Source organism: Lissotriton vulgaris, chromosome 1_1 (assembly GCF_964263255.1).
Source record: "Lissotriton vulgaris chromosome 1_1, aLisVul1.2, whole genome shotgun sequence".
Classification (NCBI taxonomy): Eukaryota; Metazoa; Chordata; class Amphibia; order Caudata; family Salamandridae; genus Lissotriton; species Lissotriton vulgaris.
In genome coordinates this window covers 2,049,470,344-2,049,494,497 of record NC_141685.1, presented here as the reverse complement: position 1 = coordinate 2,049,494,497, position 24,154 = coordinate 2,049,470,344, and the positions used below count along the sequence as shown (strand labels likewise).

Below are 24,154 nucleotides of genomic sequence, written 5' to 3'. Positions count from 1 at the left end.
GCCGAGACACCCAAGGGTAATTGTTCGCGCTTTATAAATGTCAGAAAATAAAATAAATAAATAAATTAAGAGATGCTTTGGTAGGCCCATTAGTATCATCTAGGAAGGAGGAAGTTGTGGTACCTATCTTTAAGAAATGGGATAGGAATCACCCAAGCTGTTTCTGACCAATCTCTGTAATAGATATTACCTTGAAGATTTTAGGAAGAATTCAAGTCTCAAGATTGGAGGCTTGGGTTGAGGAGAACCAGGAATTGTCTAGTGTGCAGTTAGGCTTTCGTCCAGGCTTTGGTGCAGTTGAGCAGTATCTCAACCTCCATCTCATAATAGGGAAGTATGTGAAGGCCAGGAGAGGGGCCATTTCTTTGGCATGTGTTGACCTCTTCTGTGCTTTTGACACAGTACATCGTTCCAAACAATGAGATATAATGTAGGGGATGGGCACTGATAAAGAACTGATAGGCCTGCTTCATAAGTATTAATAAGAGTAAATGTGTGGCAAAGGGGAGTTATGGTGCTGGGATACTAGGTTATGCAAATGTAGAATATGCTTTGGTTGGGAAAAGGGGGAGTCCAGAAGCAAATCTATCCAGGCTGATCATTGCTGATTGTGTACATCTTGACATGTGGCTGCCATACCATTGCTAGCATAAGTGAAGTCAACTTTCACCAGTCTGGATGTTCCAGAGCTATTTTTCAATCTAGAATCTACAGTAAATATATTTATAGATCTGGAAAATAAATTATTTTGTAATTCTCAACAAGAGGGCCGCCTGAGGGAGACATGAAAATTGAAGACAGGTAGTCATTATTGGTTCATATAATTAACACCATGTCCAGAGCTTTATCCTACTGCTATTTTTAATATTCAGGACAGATTTAATCTTCCTCAAATTTGATTTAATACTATTCATTATGTAGTGCTTTTTCCTATACAAGGTTCTTGGTTTCCGAACCTTTCAAATTGCCCCTGTGACAATTCCTCGGAACAAAGCACAGTTCACATTATGCTTTTATACACTTCTCTCCAGAAACGTTTTTAGTGCCAATTCTGCAGGATGCCTTTATTAGACAACATAAATTAGTTTTTGCCTTTTCTACAGCAATTAGGCTCTCTCAGAAAATGCCTTGTTGAATGGAACTTTATTACATGTTCATTGTCCATGAGGAGGAGATGTGAAGTATATTTCTGTTTGTCAATGTAAATAAATGTTTTATGGTTTCCAGTAGGCACATTTGCTTTAACTGGATTTTTTTATTCTCTGGAAAATGTTTATAACTGTGCGAGGTATTTTATGCTTTGTGCTTTTATGACTTCTTTTAATCGAATAAAGATGATTTGACTGACTGACAGATCATGACACCACTCACTCGCCAAAGCCTCAGCGGAGGCTGGACCTTCTCTTAGCTCACTGCCAAATCCTGGAACTGCCTTCCCTTCCACACCTGGTCAGCACCCCCTCTGGCGGAATCCAGGAAGAGGCTCAAGACCTGGCTTTATTTACTAAGTTCAGCAACAAAGCATCTGGATATCCTTGTGGGTGATTAACCACGCTCTAAAAATATGTATAGATTGATGTTTTTAAGTTCCGAAATAAATTGAATTATATTACACAATACTGAATTATAAGCTACTACTGGGTTCTTTATACAAGTTTTAGAAAGAAAACATCTTCATAAATAATTCATCAATGCTCCCAATTAAGCAGTTTAGTATTATCTCCAATACTCTTTAATGAATAAAATCAATTAATTTTGGAAGCATAACTGTTTTAGAAGAACTATAATTTGCTCAAACTCACAGTGTCTGTGATAGTTTTCAGCAGAAGACAAGTTACAAAGTAAAACACAGTTAATGTGTAAGTGATTGTACAAGTTCTCACTAACACCTTTGATGAACTGGGGGCTTTGTCTTCTATTATAGGAGAAACCAAGCCGCATTTGTATCCCATCATACCATTTTGATGTATGAAGTTAAAAATTATTCTATGTGGCCTAAAAGTGGTGAGAGGCTATAGATCTTGTCTGCAAATAGTAATCAAACACAATGGGGCAGATTTACAAGCCCCTTGCGCCACTTTTGCGTCACTTTTCCCATGTTAAAAATGACGCAAAAGTGGCGCAAGGGGCTTGTAAATCTGCCCCAATATTTTTAAGACCCAGATTATGTTCCATATCTCACACTCACACAGATATATGGCTACTCAAATGAGTTACCAATTTTTGCCTTGGTTGACATAAAAGAATCAAGAGAAACCTAGAATGTTGGCTGACTAGTGGTTAGCTAACAGGGTTAACAAAGGGCTGGAGCATTATTGCTGTAAGCCAAAGGAAGAGTGGAACTCTCACCAGACTGGATCCAAATAATAAGATAAGGGCCAGGGCAATTCCCAAGGGTAAAGGGAGAGCAAAGGTAAAAATGGAATTGGGTTATAAACCGGAAACAAAAGAGCAAAGGGTGAAAGAAAGGCTAAGTTAGTGCTTACTTGTTATCGGTATCACAAAGACTATCAAAAGACTGTCTTGGGAAAGGTCCTAAACAACTGCACCCAATATTTCTAGTGTGGTGTTATTGTGCTATTAGTAAGGTGACCCGAGAGGGACCGGTAACACTTACCTTAATGGCAATGGACATTAGTAAGGGAAGCAGATGCTCTGAAGTACATCCATTGAAATACCATATAACTTGTATTGGAATCAGTCATAAATGGGAGGAAGGTTCCTGCCCTGAAACATACAGGTGGCTACAGAGCTATGGATAAGAGATAGTATCTCAAATGAGATATCAAACCAAAGAGATTTATCCCTGGTATCAATGGCAAAGATTTGGTAGCTCATGGTTGTGACAAGGAGTACCTGATTGTCCGTGTTGAGATTAAGATCAACAGCAAGTTGATTATGATTGATTTAGGGGTAACAGAGAAGCAAGGTGCTGGATTTCTCTTGGGAAATTATTTTATTAACTCAGTACTAGGATCAGAGGCCTACATGGATTGGACCATATCAACTGTGCTGACCAATGACAGGCTGCACATCAGTCAGAGAGAGACTGGGGCAATCCAAGATTTCTCATACCAGAGAAGGATAATAAGCAGATCAGGGAAAGCTCTGAGCAGGCACAGGACATAAGGCCAGAGGGAGAGGAGGATGAGGCACACAAAGTGGACCAGGTGTTCTTGTCCGAGTCACTGCCACATCTACAAAGCGTGTTAGCTGTTGGAGAATTTGCAGGGAAGAACCCCACCGGGCACAGATTGTGTGCACTATGCTTGTGGGAATTTGGGAGTGAGTGAGTAGCTGGTCAGCTAGGGAATGCTTGGAAAGCATTATGTTACTATTAGGGTTGTTTACTGTACAGTTGAACCTGTCAATTATGAGGCAGGTAATAGCTAGGAGCCAGTGGGTCCCCTTGTGGATACAAACATTTTTTTGTCACTGGCCCACAAAGTGCCCTTAGTAGGACACTTCAGCACAGATTATGTGCACTATACTTGTGGGAATTTGGGAGTGAGTGAGCAACTGGTTAGCTAGGGAATGCTTGGAAAGCATTATGTTACTAGTAGGGTTGTTTACTGTACAGTTGAACCTGTCAATTATGAGGCAGGTAATAGCTAGGAGCCAGTGGGTCCCCTTGTGGATACAAACATTTTTTTGTCACTGGTCCACAAAGTGCCCTTAGTAGGACACTTCAGCATTAGAAAACCCCTTCTGGTCAGGGATGTTCAGAGACACAGAGAGGTTTAGCAGAACCTGTTCTGCTTGCAATTTGGGTGGCAAGTCCAGCGGTAAGACCAAGGCACAGTTAGTGCCTCTGCCAATTGCAAGTGTTCAATTTGAGTATGTGCGAATAGATACTGTAGTTCTATTGAACCTCAGTGTTTGTAACAAGTACTTGTTTCTGGTGGAAAATGTCAACAAGATTCCCAAGGCAAAACTTCTGGGGAGCACAAATGTAAGGGTAGAAACCAGGACACTCATATGGATTTTTTCACGGGTTGCATTTCCTAATACTATGATTTCTGACACAGGTGCAAACTTTATCTCCTCTTATACGAGAAAGGTGTGGGAGCAGACTGGTGTGACCTACCACTTCTACACAGCATACCATCTGCAGACCAATGGGTTGGTGGAAAGATTTAACAAGACTCTGAAGAGAATTATGAGAATTATATCATAGAACCTACAGAGAAATTCTACAGAAAGGAGGTAGGTTTAGTCACTGCAAGCTTCTTCTTGGGCACCCAGTGCACTGCCTACTCACTGTAGTCTGATACAAAAGAGAAGGAACTTCTGAGTCACCCCAGAAGAATGAGGTGGGCCACAGGCAGCTGCTGATGCAGTACACGAGTCGGGCAAAGAAAAACCTTCATGAATGTCAAGAGCTAATGAAGGAGGGGTATGACCAGAAAGCAATGCTAACAAGGAGGGCCAGGAGGTATTGGTGCTGAATGTCCCACGGAGTTGGAGGGTAAGTGGTGTGGGCCATAAAAAGCTATACAGAAGATTACTGAACTAAACTAGTTGGTGGACACAGGTGCGACACAGGAACCAGAGAAAGTGTTCCACGTGAACCAGCTGAAGCCATATGTCTGGAAAGATTTTATTGTGAGCATTGTGTTAATGCGATAGAAGGTTGACAAGACAGTGAACCACTCCCTAGCTTGTTGTACATTGAGAATAAGGATGATCCTGTAGAAGGGATACAACTCACCAAGAAAAGCGCAGAGAGCTGACCTCAGGAATGACACCTGTTAGTGTGCATTACGGTTGATAGCTTGCCACCACTGAAAAGAAATGTCTATAGGATATAGATTGGGTTCAAGAGGGCATAAAAGCAGAGGTTGCTAAGATGTTGGACTTGGTAGTGACTGGGCACTTCCGTAGGCCTTTTGCCAGTCCAGTAGTGTTGGTGCACTAGTAAGGCTCTGCTTTTGTGTCGACTACTGAACCCAATGAAGTGAGCAAGACTGATGCTATCCTCCTATGTTAAAAGTGACTGACTGTGGCCAGCCCTTCTTTGTACACCCTGACGTCTTAGAAAAAGAAAATGGAGTGGTGCTGGTTCAACTCCATAAAAAGGGCAGAGAACATCCAGTGGCAGTCCCTTTTCCATGCATCATGGACACACAGATCTGGTGCAGACTAGTAATGAAGCTGTACGGGTTCACTGAAAATATGTCAGCTTGAAACAGTAAGCAACACAAGGCCCTGCATTGATTAAATTGGTCAGGTTACAATCATCTCTTCCTGTGCTGATGAAGACCCCATATGATTCACTTTAAGTTGTCAAAACATTGACTTGTTAGGTTCCGCCCATATCACTGAGTGTTGGACAGCAAAAACACAACTGTCTATATCATTGGGTTTCGAGTACCTTCTGTATATATTGTAAATATCATCAATTTAATCTATGTTTGGCCTACATACTTGTACCTACACTGCTCCAACACTTTGAGCACCTATATAGATTTGACTTTCTGTAATTGTGACTGTTATAAACACAGAACATTGATCATTGGTGCAATTGTGTTGAATATTTTTTGCCCTTTGAATCATGTATTAAGTCACAGACGAAATGATTCGTAGGGGAATATTGTTCTTTATGATCTTATTACCCTTGTTCCTCAGAAAACATGGTCTCCCATTTTCTGATAATTTTGTGTATGTACTATAGCCATAAAATACGAAAGAAAACCTGTTCCAGGACCGTAGAGAATGGATCCACTTCCCCTGTCTGTTAAAGGAGTATAAAAGTGGGACACGAACCACCCCCATTTTTTTCAGTACCAAGTTCTTCTTGACTAAGGCTCTGAAAAGTACTCCCAGAGCTTCTGTGAGACCAGGGTAGGTTCCTCCGTGACAGTCAGTCTCCCAGAGGTTAAGGGACAACACATGAAGTCTGCACAATATGCTAAAAAAACGCCTTTGCTCTGCCTAAAACCTAAAAGCTTGCCTGTCTACACAGAGAGGTAAGGAAACTGCCTGTTCTTTCAGGGAGAGAGACTGTGGAGGAGAAGAAGCCCAGTTGTCTTTCTGTGCAAGAAGTGCCCAGAAGAAACCAATTTTCAAGAGGGAGTGACACCAGTGTCATGATGTGTCACCCATTCTCCCAAAGTGTGCATATACCAGTAAACTTCCTAAAAACTCGTTAATCCTATCAGTGACATGCCAGCTAGTATCCCTGTAGAGTGCCAGAAGGGCTGATGGTGCTGCTGCCAGTGCTGATGTGTGGCATAATCCCAGGAGAGCTGTCGCTGATGAGGCGGAATATCTGCCCATACCCGCAGGCCACAACTACTCATGATGAGCACCCATCTTTTCGCCCTGCTGCGCTGATCCGTAAAGAGATCCAAGAAAGGCAAGGATGAGTCCACTACTGCAGTCAAGCAATGCTGACTGTGTGAGGCAACACATGTGCAACATCCAATGCCAGCCAAGCTGAGCAGCTTAAGAACTGTTCAAACTGGCCTACATGTTACTGGTGTAACTACTGCTTAATGAACTTGGATTTGTGCCTAATCATATTTGGGGGAGGAGAACACCATAGAGAGCAGTACTTCTGAGGAGAGCATCAGGGTTAGTTTGCTTAACCATGCAAATGTAATCCCTATCTAATTCTGTAGAATTCCATTCTTCTTTGATATTAAAGTACTTTGGGGCAGATGTATCAAGAAACCATTTTGCACTTCTCTAATAGCGATTGTTAAGGAATCGCTATTTGAGAAGTGCAAAATGGTATGTATGTAGAATTTTGCTATTTTTTAGCGATTCCTTAAAATTCCTTAATTGCGATTAGCAAATTGCTAATCGCAATTAAGGAATAATTTTCCCATTCATTTCTATGGGCCAGGAGGCCCATAGGAATGATTGTGCAGTAATTCTCAAATTGCGAATTCGCAATTTGCTAATCGCAATTTGAGAATTATTTCAAGGGTGCAGGGGTGTCTCAAAGACACCCTGCTGCACCCCTCAAATCTACATGTGTGTGCATGTGGCACACATACATGCCCTATGGGCATGTATGAGTGTCACATGCCACCCTTACAAATGCCAATTAGGGCTTTTTTGTAAAAAATCGCAATTTACCACCAACTACAAGTTGATGGTAAAATGCGATTTTTTTACACAAATTCGCACACCAAAAATGTGTCATACATATCATTTAAGGAATCGCAAAATTTGCGATTCCTTAAATGCTATGCAAAAGAAGGAATCGCAAATAATTGCGATTAAATAAATTGCGATATTTTCATACATGTGAAATATCGCAAAACGGCCGTTTGCGAGTCGCAAAGGCCGAAAATCTGCGATTTTCAGCCTTTGCGAGTCGCAAAAGCCTTGATACATCTGGCCCTTTATTTTTACTAAAAAGACAAGCACTGGGCTGGAAGTGATTCACTGTGTCTGTTGATTGACTGTTGCATTCTGAGGTTCTGCCCTTCTCACTTCCTCTCTGAGAAGCCACTGATTGTTCACCTTCACTACTGTGAAAATCCAGAGCAAAAAGCGTGCACTTAGGTCAGTTTTCAGAGCCATAGTAAGACGGATCCCTGGACACCAGTGGCAAATGGCCTCAACTATTGCGGTGGAGGCGCAAATGCCCCAGTCTGCCCTGCGGCTTCCCAAACCGGGTCTGGCGGGACAATTCTCAATGCTTTAGTCCTTCAAAAGCCTAGTATCTATTTTAAAAGTCTAGGGAAAGGACAAGACATAGAAAGAACACTAAGCAAAAGGGCTTTCAAGATCTGTTTTGCTTATTGTTCTTGCTGACTTCACAGCCCCGTAGGAAAGGAGTTCCAGGGCTTGCTATGGGTAGCAGATCCCCTCCTGTTAATTCATAAGTTGACTTACACAACTACGGCCAATCTGAAACAGACAAGGTTCTTGAGACCACAGCACACTCAGCATGTTAATTATTTAACAGGTGCTGTGCACACGTGACATCTTAATCATCAATACAGGAACCAAATGCACTCTGGGTCAAGGTTTCAATATCGAAAACTTAACATCTCACAAATCAGAATCTTGAAAGCGGGTTTCAATGGGAAATTTTCAGAAACTAAAAACAGCTTCTAACTTTGCAATAGATGAACCATATACTCGGAGATTGTGGGTGGGCATCAGAGGGGAAATTAATGATTCAGTGATGCAAAGGAGAAATGAATGATGCACGAAAAAAGGGAGGAGACATGCTCTGAATAGATTATGAAGGTTATAACAGAGAGAGTTGGAAAATTTGCCATTTGACAGGAATAGACATGAGGATATAAGGACAGGAGACAGTTAGAGGGTCTGACTCTTTACATTGAAAACACTCAATACCTACTTCAGAAGGGCTTCATAGAGCTTCTTCCCAAACTTTTCTTTCACCAAATGCGCAGTATCCCTGGAAGCAAGAAGGGTTTGTACGTAAATCATGCATTAAATATTTCCAATTGTGTGAAAGGCGAGGAAATATTATTGCACGTATCTTCTACAGGTACTTTGTTCACATAGTTAAGTTACATACAATACAGCAAATTTTCTTTAACCAAGTTGTGAGAATTTGAGTCCAAGTTAAATCTAAACATTCTTTGAATAATATAAAATGTCAGCAGTTGTTTTCAGGACAACGCTCTGCATGCTCAGATAGTTCAGGACATGTGTAGAATGATTGACAAGACAATCCTGTTAAGCTGTTGTAAAAAAAAAAAAGCAAAAAACAAGGGGTTTATAGCAACATATTTCCTTGTCTTTCTCATCCATCAGCAGCATTATTTTAAATATATGAATGTTTGGAAGGGGGAAGGCAACGTTTTAAGGGTATTTTGAAAGGAGCAAATACAATTTTAGACATGAATATATACCAGTGAACCTGACTATAAGGATTGTGTCCCTATGATATATCTTTTTTGGTATGTCTTTAAGTATTATTATGTTATCTTATAGTAGAGGTTTTATTTTATCCCTTACTCCATTCAAAATTGGTGTTCTTAATTCTTTAGGACTCATATTACTGGTGTGACCTTAGAACTCGGCTTCATCTGCATTAGATAACAAGATTTGTGGTGTTCAATATCAGTGCACTATTTCCGTCTTCTTGGGTATGTTTATTTATACTTTCTATAACCTGTGAGACATAATCGGATACTATAGGGACGTGATGCCCCAATTCCATGTGCTCTTAGACCCAGTACCTCGAAGAATTCTTTATAACATGATCATGTCATTTAGCAATTGTATTCTCAAACTCAAGCTTGAGCGTGTGAGTCTATTGATGATACCATTTTCATATTATGGATTGATGTTGTTCATTGACCTAATGTGATAAGTGGAATAAGAGGATATATAAAAATAATTATGAACATCAACCGTTTCTGCTATATTATTATAATAAGGATAACTTTATGTTTGGATATTAACATGCTTACTGGTTTCTTTTTCCTGTTCTTGTGGTTTCTCTATAAGGTGTGACACACCTTCAGATAATACATGTTTTTGTTAGACTTCTCTGTATATATTTCTCCATGATGTTGTATATGTATAGTGTATATTGTGTAAATATTGATTTTAGCTTTTCTATACTTCCAGCCTTGAAAAAGTCTCCAAAGAGACGAAACACGTGTCGGCAGGACAAGCTGGAAATATTTTTAATGTTTATGAAATAAAGATTTTAAGTCTAACGCTTGGCTCTGGATCCGTACTTTGGAAGTCCATTTCCTATCAATGAACTATAATCTGTAAACTTGTGATAATTACTTGGATCATTACATATTTTGTGAGAGTGCTTGACAAATGCCTGTTCTTTCTTTGGAACTTAACATTAGCAAAAACCTTTTTTGCTAATTTAACACTCCTGGTGGTGGGTGTTTGACAGGAAAACAGAGCACCTCACATTAAGAATTGTATATAATTTATATTACACGTATACGTGCTTAGAGAATTGTATTGCTCTTATGTGCGGACGTTTTCTCATCTTGAGAAACACTACCACCACAATCCCGTACTGCACAATTTTAGACACCACAGCATACACCATGGGACATATTGACAAACTGAGTATTGCAGTACGTTTAGTACTGGGTTGCTTGTATTCCGGCTCAGAGAGGACCTGGTCAGCTGTTTGGGCTGGGCTGTTCCCACTGGAGCAAGGTCGAGACTGATTCAAATTTGGCATGGTCCAAACTTAGGTGGCATTATGTGCAAAATAACGGTAGACAAGGACACGGACCAAGTAATTACCAGCTTTTGAGAACAATTCAAGCATTTCTCTATTACTTTTTGTATACTTCAGTGTATTGCCCTAAGTGGGACAGGTATGCCCAGACCTGGGCCCTGCACACATTTTGTCAGTGGATTCAAGCTAAACATGGAAGATGAGCCCTAACTAAGGCAAAACTGGTTCTGGGTTGCTTGTATTCCAGTTCAGGAAGGACCTCACTGGTCAGTTTGGGCTGCACTGCTCCCACTGGATCAGGTTCAAGACTGATTTTCATGTGGCTTGGTCCAAACTTAGGTGGCATTGTGTGCAAAATAATGGTGGACTGGGCTTGAGTAATTACCAGTAGTTGAGACCAATTCAAGTATTTCATCCACCACTTTGTTGTATTCTTTAATGTGCTGCCCTAAGTGGGACTGGTATGCCCATTTGAGGGTCCCATGCACACTGTGCCCTTAGAATCAAGCTATGCCTGGCTGATGAGCCCTATCTGAGGCAAAACTGGTCCTGGGCTGCTAGTATTCTAATTCAGGGATGACCAGGCAAGGCAGTTTGCGGTGGACTGTTCCCATTAGAGCAGGTTCAAGACTGATTTGCATATGGCTGCGTCCAAATTGAGGTGGCATGAGGCGTAAAATAACAATGGAGTGGGCTGCAGCCCTGAGTAATTACCAGTGCTGAGATTAATTCATGCAGTCCATCAATCGCTTTTTGGTATACTTTAGTGTGTTGTCCTAAGTGGGACGGGTATGCCCAGACGTGGGTCCCGTGTCAAAGAAATAAAGCTAGACCTGGATGATGAGGCCTAACTAGCAATCAATTTCTGGGTTACTTGCATTTTGGTTCAGAGAGGATCTGGCTTGGCATTTCGGGCTGGACTGTCAGTATTGTAGTAGGGTAAAAACTGATTTTCATATGGCTGGGTCCAAAGAGGTGGCAAGGTGTGCAAAATAACGATAGACTGGGATGCAGACTTGAGTAATTACCAGTGGCTTAGATTAATTCAAGCATTCCATCCATCATTGTTTTGTATACTTGTATAGATAAGAAAAACTTGTCATTTCCCAGAGATCTTCTAAATAGAGAATTCACTAACCACCTTAAGAAAGAAGTATCAGAATAGTCTAACTTTAATATGGGCAGTACCTAAATTATGATGAACTGGACATCTTAAAAACGTATATATTATGGGAATTGTAAAAGCATTTTTATCTCAAGAATCAAAAGCTTCACTGTGCGGGGAAGAGAAACTGAGAGAGTTAAGAACTTTAGTTTAGAGCATGGGTACTCATAGTACGGCCCGCGGGCCAGTGGTCGCCCGGCAAGCCTTCCTTTGCGGCCTGCGGACCTTGCTGACATTGTACCCGTGTTTTTGGAAAAAATGTTTAGAGTGTCTGCAAACACTGAGTGTTTCAGCAGCGCAACTCTGAGAGACTCTGAAAGACTCTGCTGCGGGGCCAGGGCGCTTCCAGTGATTGAGTCGAGCTGCAGGGGCCTAAGAAGAGGTGAAATGCCAACAAAGCCCCATTAACATGCAAATGGTCTTTTAAAGACCTGTTAATTTCTCGAGTGCGGCTGTGTGTGTCCCGGAAGCTGCCTCAGCCAGGGCAGCCGGTAGGAGGGGTCCTTTGGGAGAAGATCGCCCTGAGAAGTCTGGGGGCTCTACGATGCAGATCCATGCAGACCCCCTGCTCCCTTAAAGCCGTAAACTTTTTCCATTGAAATGACCAGTGTCTATGAACCCAGGTCACGTAATCAGCACCTACAAGGCACAGTCATAATTAATATATTCTGAGTGGCAGAAAACCACTCTACCTCATGTGAAAATACAAATGAAAATACATGCTCCAAAACAATCACATATTATCATAAGAAAAGAAAATGTATATGTGTGTTTATTTACAAGTTCTTAACTAAACATCGTATGACTCACTGGTATGCTTAGCTCCTGAAATATATTCAAAAAGTGTTAAGAGTAAGAAAAGTACATAGTTATGCATATTTTAAAAACAGACAATGAAAAATAAAATGTATTAAAGTTGCCAGTCCCGGTTAAAGTCACTTTGAGAAAAGCATGCTCATTTTTCAAAACGGGAATGTCAGAGGTAGGGTTTTGAATTGTGAAATGTCATAGTTTCAGCATCCAATAGCCCGGTAAGTGTCAAAACGCATGCTGGCTGGTGAGGTGGCCCAGTCCTCTATGCTGCTCCGTGATGCTGTCTACGAAGTGAAGGTCAGGGGAGAATACGGAGCTCTACGGGTGCCCCCCGCCAAGACCAGTGAGCACAGAGGATAGTGCGGGCCCGCTGGGGAGGAGGGTGGTGCCGGGTCAGTTCCTGGCCAGAGAGCTCAGCTCGTGGGTGCACTCCGGGGATCTGGACGGCAAGCGCAGCGGGATCCCTCCTCGTCTTACAACAGAAGAAGGCATAAAATACGGGGGATGTCCCAGCCCGACGCGAGTGCTCTCTGCATCTCAGTGGCGTGCCCTCCTGTAAAGCAGTGATTCATCATTGCTCGTACCTGTGAAGCATGGGAGGGGGCCACACCAGCAACCTGAGGAGTGAGGAGGAGGGGGTTGCTACCTAACCCCACTAGACCAACAAGCTAACAGGTGGGACCAGGGTGCGCAGTGGACACAAGCCCATTCAACTGAGACCCAGAGCCACGCAACCCCCCGCCTGGTGCTCAGTGACATCACAACCATTGGGGCCAACATAGAGCACTGGAGGTCGACAGGGAAGGGGTTTTGAGGCGGCGAGGGAGGGAGACAGAGGGAGGGAGAGGCAGGCAGAGAAAGGAGAGAGGCAGGCAGAGAAAGGAGAGAGGCAGGCAGAGAAAGGAGAGAGGCAGGCAGAGAAGGGGAGAGACAGGCAGAGAAAGGGAGAGAGGCAGATAAAGGGAGAGAGGCAGAGAAAGGGAGAGAGGCAGAGTGTGGGAGAGAGGCAGAGGGTGGGTGGGAGGCAGAGGGTGGGAGACAGACTGAGAGACAGAGGGTGGGAGACAGAGGGTGGGAGACAGAGGGAGAGAGAGAGGGAGGGAGAGAGTGAGACAGTCAGAGTCAGTGAGAGAGAGAGAGATATATATATATCTATTGCGGCGAGTTATTTGGTATTTGATATCTATTTATATATACACATATTTGTGTATGCCAGGTCTGGTGGCTCAGTGGACGAAGGCGTCCGCTGCAGGGACCTGTGATCAACCTCATGGTCACGTTTTTTTTTTGTTGCTCTAGCCCCGCCCCCTTCCCCACTGACCCCGCCCCCGCTGGTGCGGCCCTCGGACACAAACCACACTGTATATTTGGCCCCTGAGAGAAAGTTTGTGAGTACCCATGGTTTAGAGGAATATTCCACAGATTAACGCACAGCTTCTCAATGCTGCTGTTATTCATAATACTAATGAAATCGTATGCAGAAGTGTTGAAGCACTTCAAATTATAAGGAACAATAGGAAGTCACTAGAGACTAAATCCAAGGAAATCGAGACAGGGTAGATGTCAGGGAAATCACTTGCTTATATCAGCCGACATCAGAAATACAGAAAGTATACTCTATTAAAAACAAACACGGTAACATTTTTCAAATATCCTGTAAATATTTGAGGAATATTACGCAGTTGTTTATTGGAAGAAACAGAAACAAAGGAAGAGTGTCCGTCAGTAAGGCGTGAGTGTGATCGAGATAGCACGTATAGATAGAGGCCAGCTGTAGTTGGTCAGAAGGCTGGACACTCTTCCTTTGTTTCTGTATCTATTGATTGGGGACTAAGAGTGCCCTTGAACCCTGTCTCTCCCTTTGTTGATCGGTTTATTGGAAGAATACTTGTTATAAAGGCACAGATATTGCCAGCTATCTCAACTAAATGAAAGTACCTAAACTATGGCTGCAATGTCTTTCTCAGACCGCTGATTCATCACATATGTTTGTCACTTGCTCAAAAGTGAATGACATTGGGATCTCCATCTTTCAAAGACTAAGCAATATAACATCAAACAAATTAAGATGTGAATTGAGCCCAACTTTACTGAGTGTTCATGCAGAGCTATTAACTCTCTACACCATAGCAAATGCAAGATTATTAATAGCAAAAAAAATAAAAAGATGAAAACCCAGCCACCTTTTCTAATTGGTGGCAAAAGGTAAATAATGAAACATATGAAATCATCAGAGGCATCGCAAGAAACATTTTCAAAGATGGGATAATGTTTTTGTGAACAATCAGGTCTTTTTCGATACCTCATCATATGCTATAACATTAATAGCCCTAAAAGAAAGGAACTTTATGAACTCGAAAAAAAATACATGCTTTTACCCTTGCCAAATCAACTTGGAAACCATAAACTTATTGTTGATACTGTTCAATTCAAGAGATCAGGGCTGCGAAGATGGCTTTTTGTGCATGTTATTTTTATATGTATATTCTATTGAAAAAACAGCTGAAACGAAAGCTCACTATAGTTCTGGTATCATTCCTCTTCAGTGCAGAGAAGTTGGCTTTATTATTTGCCATTTGCACTGCTTTGCAGAACAGTGAAACAATACTGGCCTCATAGCCAATATCTCGAAAGAAAGCGTATTGTTTACATTAATGCTATGCATTCATTGCGAAAGCAGGCTCTTGAGTGCCTAACACTGTGCTGTCAGATTCATGGGTAAATGAGCACAGTCTGGTAAAGAGGCTTTATTCAATGGTTCGAATGAGGCCTAGGGGGTAATTGAAAATGTTCTGAAGTAATGTGAGTAATTCAGGGAATTTGGCGTTAAACTTGTTACTCAAAATGCCCCAAATTAGGCCCTTGTGCCACCTCACAGTAAACATTTACCAGGCATAGAAACAACAAAACGTGAGTGGCTGTTGTTTGTGGTGCTTTTGTTTTTTTTATTGCACTTTTTTTGGCGCAAAATGTGTCCTCTTGTCAAAAAAACAACACCAGGATACATTTTGCGCTACAATCCAGTGCTAAATGAAGAATTCGGATTGCATGCAATTAAGTGTAATTACCTCTTGTTGGCTTGGCCCTTTTGGCAGGTTCACCCCAAAACTTTTAGCATTTTCCTAGATTGTTTCTGTAACCTGGTGTTGGTAATTTTAGGCCTCTGCGCACTTTTTCACTGTGGTCCAGTGTAAAGTGTGTGCGCTCTCTGTGTATGTGTGGTGAGAGTGGCCTGCACTCCCATAGAAATGCATGGGGATATGTGTGTCTATGGTAGTTCCTGATGTGTGGGGAGTGCAGGGGTGAGTTTGGTATGTGCGAACTCATGAGATTAAATGCTGTACGAGGATGTGCATAGATTTATTATGTCTAGTGGAGAAGTGACACTTTTAGAAGTTAGCATGTCTGTGCAGTGAATGTGAATTGACTTTCTGGCTTGTGAATGGCTGGAGCTGGCTGGTGTGCCTGGGTCCAGCAGTCAGGATGGGTCTGCCCGGTGGTGAATGGGGAGATCTGTATGTTGATGGCAGGGAGGAGTTGCACCTGGGACCTGAATAGGTCTGGGCCTTCCCTCCACAATGCTGGCTCCACCCCCTGTGGTGTGTCTGATGACCCTGGCCTGTCCTGTGAATAGAGAGAGGGGCTGAGCAAAACAAAGTGCTCCAGAACCAGTTGTTTCTGGTTCACCCCTTGCCTGCACCTTTGGTACAAAGGAAATCTGTGTATAAAAGAAGGGGCTGTGACCCCATGCAAAGATTCTTGTTCCTGACTTGAATCTACGAGGGGCGTGCTGCTGCTGGGGCCCAGGGGAAGGCTTGCCTTCCTGGGCCCTGCCCAGCCCCTGGATGCTTGGAGGACCTTTCTTTGCTGGGAGCTGTTGTGCTCCATCTTTGATGTTCAGGACTTCTTGGGCCCCTTTTTCTCCAGTTACCCTGTTAGACTGGGTGTTACTTGCCCCAGCGCCTCATGAGCGCTTTATTTTTAGCCTGGGAGCATGGCACGTATTTCCCTGTAAGAGGGAACCCCCAGCGTAGGGATTTCCTGCACTGTCTGCCTATTGCGGGTGCCACCCCGCTTATGCAATTCTTTATCTGCGCGGGTGCCCACCCCGCGACTTTGCCCGGAGTCCTATTTAAATTTTATAGCAGGTGCCCACCCTGCATGATGGCCGTGTTATTCTTATTTTAAGTACAGCGGGTGCCAACCCCGCTGTTCATTTTCATTCTCGAGGGTGCCTACCCCTCATGCCTGCACGAAGAGACACCTCCGCGGCCCGTGGCGAAAACAGAAAGTCAGGTAGCCAGCTGCCTGGCGGCGTGCAGGACTTCTGGTTTCACAGAGGAAGTCCCGCGCACGGCCCGGCAGCCAAAGGAAGTCGTCGAGAGCCTCACGGGCTCAATCCTGAAGTCCCGGTGCCCTGACTGTAGACCTGTTTTGGCGCCTGGCGTAGACCTTGGTATAGCGAGACGATTGACGGGCCTTCCTGGTGACGCCATCGATCTTTGAGTTAAGTATTTGTGGGTCGCTCCCAGAGTTCTTGGTTGTGGTTGCTTAGTTGTTGCATGGTTCCATTGCATTTGAAGTTCTTGGTACTTTGTTGTGATATTTGACGTCTGCGGTCGCCAAAAACCGAGGGTTTTTGCTCTTTGCTGGGACTTGGTAAATCCCGTAACCCTTGACGTTTGTGAAACTCGGCTAGTGTGCAAGATGCCTGGTCGCAGTACTTTGTTTAGTTGTTTCAGACGTTGTGGTACGGATTCCCGACTGGAGGACTCGTGTCCGATACCTCCGGTTGGAACTCCCACTTATGAGCTGTACAGCAAACACGGGCTAGGCCCGATTACTTTTAATGATTACTGGATCCGTTACACAAAGAAAGATGGTGCCCTTAGTTGGCCACCTCATGGTAGTTTTGAGACAACGATCTTAGATAATCTTGAGACTAAATTGTTTGAGAGAAAGTCAAGGCCGGCCATGTTTGATGCCTTTCGGTTGTGGCGCAAAGAAGCCCGACAGAAAGAGATCAGACAGACTAAACGTAATCAGAGAGATGGTGTTGCTACCATCCACATCCTCCTGCTCCCGCTACTGCTCCTGCTCTACTTACTCCTGTTGCTTCTTCTGTTCCTACCTCTTCTCTTGTTAGTCCCTTGTGCTATACTTCTCCGTCTACTCGTAGTCGTACTTCTCCTGTTGCGGCTAGTTTTTTTCATTCTCTCGGACCTGTTTTTGGGTCCGCTGGTTCAGATGGTCCTCAGAGACGTAGTCAGCTTCCCGGTAACAGGGAGCGTGCTTCGCTATACAATATGGCGATGGGTTGGATGACGCACCCTCTTAGAAATCCTCCACGTGTTGTACTTGATACGTTCTGCCAATTCAATGAACCGACACAAAGATACGTGTTTGAAGAAATGTGCAAGGTACTGCGTGATCAGATATCGGCCGATGCACCTGACGAGAGGTGTTGACCGCTTTGTCTGATCTACAGCTTCAGTTCTTGAATGGACTGATAGTGAATACTAATGTTCGACGTGCTGTTGAACGGTTGTTATCTTTCCGTCCTGCTCCTATACCTCAAGCTTTGTTTGTTGAGGATGTTGAGAGGCAGTTGGATGCGTCCGGTCAGTTCCCTATGCGGGAAGTTCCACCAGTGTGGATGCCAGGCGATCCTAATGCTAATCCCATTATTCTACCATATTTCCAGAGAGTATGGATACATCTCCCATGGAAACGCTCTGAAGTGTTACAGGTGAAGCAATCTTTGCCTGACCCTCGCAAAAATCCTGCAGGGTATTATAAAGAATTATCGCAGCTTGTAGACGCTACGGTAATGAATCTTGCCGATATCGATATGTTGTTCGGCAATGTCGTACCTCAACCGGTATGGGCTAAGATTCGGCACGAAGATCACGCAAATGATTTAGGTGGCGATTGGGCTACTCTTACTGCGGCCGATACGCGACAAGTCGGCGGGGCTAAGCCTGAACAACTCATTACTGCTCTCCCTCAGAGAATAATTACCTTAATGAAAACACTTATGCCAGCTATGAGGGTGAATTGGGATAAATTGTCAGCTTGTAAACAGAAGAAGGACGAGAGTGTCTCTGATTTCTTTACGAGATTTGAGGAGGCATTCATCGATCACAGTGGTCAGGAAATGAGCACTGAGGGTGGTCAACGGTTGTTCGTGGACAAATTTGTCTCTAACTTATTACCCGATTTGAGCAATAAATTGAAAAATTCTGAGAGTGCGTGGGCCGTTTCTACCTCGGCTCAAATATTGGCTACGGCACAGTATTATGAGAACAGAGAAAAAGAGGAGAACGACCGCGCTGATAAGAAGACGAAAGAACTCAAAACTAAAGTGTTGTTACAGCAGGCGTATCCCCCGCGCTCGAATCAGAATGCTTCGCAGCAAAATAGACCGCAGTCGCAATCAAATAGGTCACAACCTCGAAATGACTCCTCTTCCCAAAGATCTTCGTTAGGGTACAATCAGTGTGCCTATTGTAGACAAGAGGGTCATTTAAAATTTAACTGTCCCGTTTTAAACGATCGTAACAGTGGTAACTCATCTAGAGGAGGTCGTGGTGGTTCTCAGCAGGCACCACGTGGTAGAGGTCGCGGTGTTCAAAATGACCGTTCGGATAACTCATCAAATTCCGATAATTGTTTTGATCAACGTGGATCGTCGCAAGGACGATCCGCGCAGTACAACGTAGATGATTATTACGTCGATCAGGGACCTGACGACAGCAATTACTAGGACAGCCATAGACAAGGAGAAGGAGTGGTATCAGTTCCGGTTGATCAGAGAGGGCCTTACGTCGCAGTTGCTACATCGGGCGTCGTTGAGCCTTTTCTGTTGGACACTGGTGCAGCGAAAAGTTCCATAATGCATTCGAAACTCCCTGGCGCACCTTTGTCTGGCTTGACAAATGTTTCCGTTGGATTCTCTGGCGCCCCTGTTAGCAATCCAGTTTCACGCCCTTTGCCCCTTACAATTGGGCCTCGTGAGCTTCAAGCTCCGTTGATTTTGACTACGGGTTGTGGTGAAAATCTTTTGGGCCTGGATTTGCTAAAACGTTTGTATGCAACTCTGTATTGTTCTCCTGCGGGTGTAAAGCTTACTTTAGGAGAGAGGGTTGTCTCTCCTATGTACTTGTCTCTCGATAAGCTTCCACCGGAATTGAGTTCTCTTCCTGCATCTTTGTGGGCAACAGGTCCCAATGATGTGGGCCTGCTTAACATCTCCCCTTATGTTGTTCAGTTGAAATCTAATGTGCGGTTGCCACGTATTCCCCAGTATCGTATCTCTCTTGATGGTGAACGAGCATTGTTAGCGATCATTTATGATTTGATCGAGAAAGACGTTATTGAAGAAACACGGGGAAACGTGTGCAACAGCCCTGTACTGCCCATTCTAAAACGTACTGATCCTTCGAAACCACCTGTTTATCGTTTTGTTATCGATTTACGGGAGGTAAATAAAATTGTGATTCCTCAGTTTCCTGTTGTGCCTGACATCACGGCGCTACTGACTCTGATTCCAGCTTCTGCATCGTGGTTTTCGGTGATCGATTTGAAGAATGCGTTTTTCAGCATTCCAATTGCAGAAGAGAGTAGAGACCTTTTCGGTTTCTCTCTTGGTGGACGCAGCTTCCGGTTTAAACGCGCTCCTCAGGGCTACTGTGAGAGTCCATCGATTTACAGCCAAGCCTTGAAGGGTCAACTGGATGCGTTTTCGTTGCCGGCTGGTGCGGCCTTAATCCAATATGTTGATGACTTATTGGTGGCTGCAGATACTCAGGACATTTGCAAAATTGCTACGGTGTCGTTGCTGCAACATCTCTGTGACTTACATCACAAGGTGTCACCTTCTAAACTCCAATATTGTTGTCAAGAAGTAACCTATCTAGGTCACTTATTGTCAAAGGAGGGAAGACGGTTGACCCCAGAGAGAATTGCAGCAATTGCACGAATGGCTGTGCCAACAACCCAAAGAGATGTGCGTGCCTTTCTAGGTATCACGTCGTATTGCAGGCAATGGATTCCAAATTTTTCATTGCTAGCGAAACCATTGGTGGCTCTTACGTGCAAGGATGTTTCAACTCCTTTACCATGGACGGACGAATGTCAGAAAAGTTTTTCTGAATTACGTGACTCATTGTGTTCGGCTCCTGTGTTAGGTACTCCTGACTATAGCAAGCCGTTTACACTATATGTTCACGAGAGGGAAGGTTGTGCTTTGAGTGTCTTAACACAACCTTTTGGTGGTAAGCAACGTCCATGTGCATATTTTTCCTCGACCTTGGACCTGGTAGCTAGAGCATTGCCGAGTTGTTTGAGAGCAACAGCGGCAGCTGCGGTGTCCATCCGACAATCAGCAGGATTGGTCATGGATAATATGCTTACGGTGATGGTTCCGCATGCAGTCGATACTCTTTTGAATCGTACGAAAACTCAGCACTTGACGAGTGCGAGGTTGTCTGGGTACGAATTGACGCTGTTGGCAAGTCATATTCAGATAAAACGTTGTAATGTTCTGAACCCGGCAACTTTGTTACCCATTAGCACAGAGTCAGATGAAATAGCAGTCCATGACTGCTATTTGAGAACTGAAGAGGAAACAAAAGGTCGAGTGGACCTTAAAAACACTCCTTTGGAAAATCCAGACGGAACGTTGTATGTGGATGGTTCATGTTTTAAATTGCCGAATGGTGATGTGACTACTGCGTATGCTGTTGTGACTTTGAATACTGTTGTGGAAACTGCGAGATTGAATCAGAACTCTGCCCAGGCTGCAGAGCTGATCGCTCTAACTAGAGCGTGTGTGTTAGCGAAAGGGAAACGTGTGAATGTGTTTACCGACAGCCAATATGCTTTTGGCGTCGCCCATAGTTTTGGACGGTTGTGGAGAGAGAGAGGTTTTATGACATCGCATGGTACGAAGATTCAGCATGGACAGCTCGTGAATGATCTTTTGGATGCACTTACGTTGCCTAAGCAGGTAGCGATTGTTAAATGTAGTGCGCATCGTAAGGTGACGGATGATGTTGGTCGTGGTAATGCCTTTGCGGATGAGATTGCTAAGGAGACTGCTCGGAATCTTAGCACTAGAATGTATGTGATGAGTTCGGTTAGGTGGCCTACAGAATCGAGTATGTGTGAGGACACTATCGAGAGTGTGAAAGCAATTCAGAATGAGGCCACCGAGACTGAAAAGACGAAGTGGAAAGAAAGTACGGGAAAGTTGGATGTGAATGGTTGTTGGGTTGATTTGTCGGAACATAAGAGATGGATGCTACCGGATGCGTATGTGCTGGCTGTTGTGACAATGGCGCATGGGTTAGCACATATTAGCGTGAAAGGTATTTGTAAGTTGCTGTCCCCTGTGTGGAAGAATGATGGTATTACGAAATGTGCTGAACGATTGGTTAAGAATTGTATGGTATGTATGTTGTACAATCCTGGTAAGGGAACCCCAACTCCTCCTGGTAGTTTTGCTCCCCCTTCATGTCCCTTTGAGGTGATCCAATTAGACTTCATCCATATGGAGCGATGCAATAACCTGAAATACGTTTTAGTTGTGGTTTGCGCGTTCTCCCGATGGATTGAAGCCTATCCCCTCAAAGACAATACTGCTTTGTCTACTGCGAAAATCCTACTGAAGGAATACTTTCCTCGGTATGGAATGCCTCGGATTGTATGGTCGGATAACGGAAGTGAGTTTGTGGGGAGTGTGATGAAGAGTGTGTGTAAGGGCCTTGGAATTAATCAAAAATTCCATAGCGCCAATCATCCCCAGTCAGCTGGTTTGGTTGAAGGGTATAATGGCACCCTTAAATTGAAACTAGCGAAGATTCAGGCTACGACTGGTCTTTCGTGGCCTGATGCTTTACCCTTAGCTTTGTTATCAACTAGGGCAACCGTACACTCCCGAGTAGGGCTTAGCCCCTATGAAATAGTGTTCGGTCGTCCTGCGAATGTGTGGGGGGTCCCTAGACCGGGTGTGTTCTCCAGTCTTGAATACCCAATGTTGATTGACTATCTTCATGATCTGACTGCTAAACTGAGGTTAATTCACCAACAGGTTTACGAAGCATTGCCGACGCAGACGGAGGGTCCAGGCCACCAGCTCCAGCCCGGAGACTGGGTGGTCACCAGAAATTTCGCCCGCAAGAAGAACTTGGAACCCCGGTTTACTGGACCCTACCAGGTCCTCCTTGCCACGAGAACTGCCGTTCGTTTAGAGGGCCGGAAAAATTGGGTGCATGCCACCCATACAAAGAAAGTTCCTATTCCTTTGCCGGCAGACTCGTGGGTGAGGAGGGGCATTGCTTCATCTGAATCTGAAGGATTGCCGGCGTTTGTACCTTTCAGCGACGCACAACCTGTCGGAGAATCCTCAGTGCAGCAGAAAGACACTATTGAACATTTGTCATCAAAAGACTCGAGACCAGAACATTCGGCTGATCAACAGGACTCTGTTCCCTCATCGGATCCTTTGTTTGATGAACATACACGTCCTGGGAAAACTCGATACTTTTTGCGTTCCAGCACTAAGGACAAATAAAATAATCCCGTTCTGCCCCTTGATAATTGCATTATCCCGTTTTCCATGATCAGTCCGAACACCCGTATTATTGTAATTATTTTTGTATATATATATATATTGAGTTTCGTTCCATATGTGTTTTTGCTTCCACAGCTGAGAGACATTTTTTGCATATACATTGTGAATAAAGGCCGTAGGGCCGCGCGTGTACTTCCTTCTGGTTAGCAGGTCTTGACACTAGGTTAAAGACTGTTGGTTCCTGGTAACTCCTAGGGATTGACTACTGCTACACAGAACAAAGTGCGTCAAGAAACGTTGCGGACGGTCATAGGGGATGGCGTTTTCGAAGCTGATGGACTTGGAAGAAGCTCAGGCGCAAAGGTTCAAGTTACAACAACTTAGTCGTACCAAATGTTTTATGTTTCAAATATTCGTACTGCTTCTGATTGTTTCTGCACTATTGGCAGGTGGGGTGTATTACACGATGTCTTACTTCTTACCTTCTGCCATACCTACTCCTACTTCTGACCCTACACTTACCTCCACTGCATCTCCTCATTCTTTTCATATCATATCTTACCTGAACATGAACAGGCTAGACGTGCAGAATTCCGCAATAATTCCTTTATTCAGCTCCTTCACCAGCACCAGTTAGTGGTAAACACTACTAATTGTTGGGTGTGTGGACTAATGCCACATACCACAGATAAGGGAATTCCATATCTGGTCTTACCGTATAGTTCCCAGGGTTCAGCTCGAGCATTCCAAACAATGTTTCGAAGTGCACTAGATTCTCACCCCAGTCGAGAGCCACGTTCTCCCTACCTTGGCCTTGGCTCGTACTATAAGCCTTTGTCCATAGCGATAGAAGATTTAGATAGAGATATCTATGAGCCGTCGCTCATCCCAGAGGAAGAGGTACAAGCCTATAGGGTCTTGAGTAAGGTCGAGTATAGTGCGCTCACGAGTGATAAACAGCTTAAAAGCTCGCCTCCGATATGGGTCGTACCCCACATTGGTAATTTTTGTATAATGGGTCGTGGCCGAAGATCGAAAGCCCGACTTGGAGAGAGTGCTTGCTCCGAGAATTACATTCTGCCTATGGTCTCGTCCCCTGTGTTTCTGGCTGCCAAGGGTACGTACTTTGTCTGCCATGATCGTGCGTATGCATGGTTGCCCTCCGACTTTGTGGGCGCATGCTTTATCGCAAATTTGTTGCCTCCGACGTTCACTGTAGATGCAGATTATCACAAAACTAGAGTTGTGAGAGGCGCAATTAGCGAAGAAGATACTGCCGCTCAAGAGGCAGGAGACTTTTTCAAGGGTTTCCTCCCGTTTTGGGGGCCTATGGTTAATAGTAGGAACCTGAGACAGTTGACTCGAGTGGTAGAATCGACAGCTAATATTACTGCCAGTGCCCTTGGTAATATCACCACAGAACTTCAGGCGGATAGACTTATGA

The 24,154-nt window shown here is 43.9% G+C and overlaps 1 protein-coding gene across 3 annotated transcripts in view; it reads right to left on the bottom strand.

The window, feature by feature from the left end:
• Positions 1 to 24,154, bottom strand: part of GYS2 (glycogen synthase 2) — a 610,704-nt gene that overhangs the window by 191,975 nt on the left and 394,575 nt on the right. For all 3 annotated transcript variants that reach the window (XM_086920470.1, XM_086920476.1, XM_086920482.1), the window contains one exon: positions 8,327 to 8,386. In XM_086920470.1, coding sequence (XP_086776596.1) covers positions 8,327 to 8,386 — 60 coding nt within the window. The remainder of the gene's footprint in view (positions 1 to 8,326; positions 8,387 to 24,154) is intronic.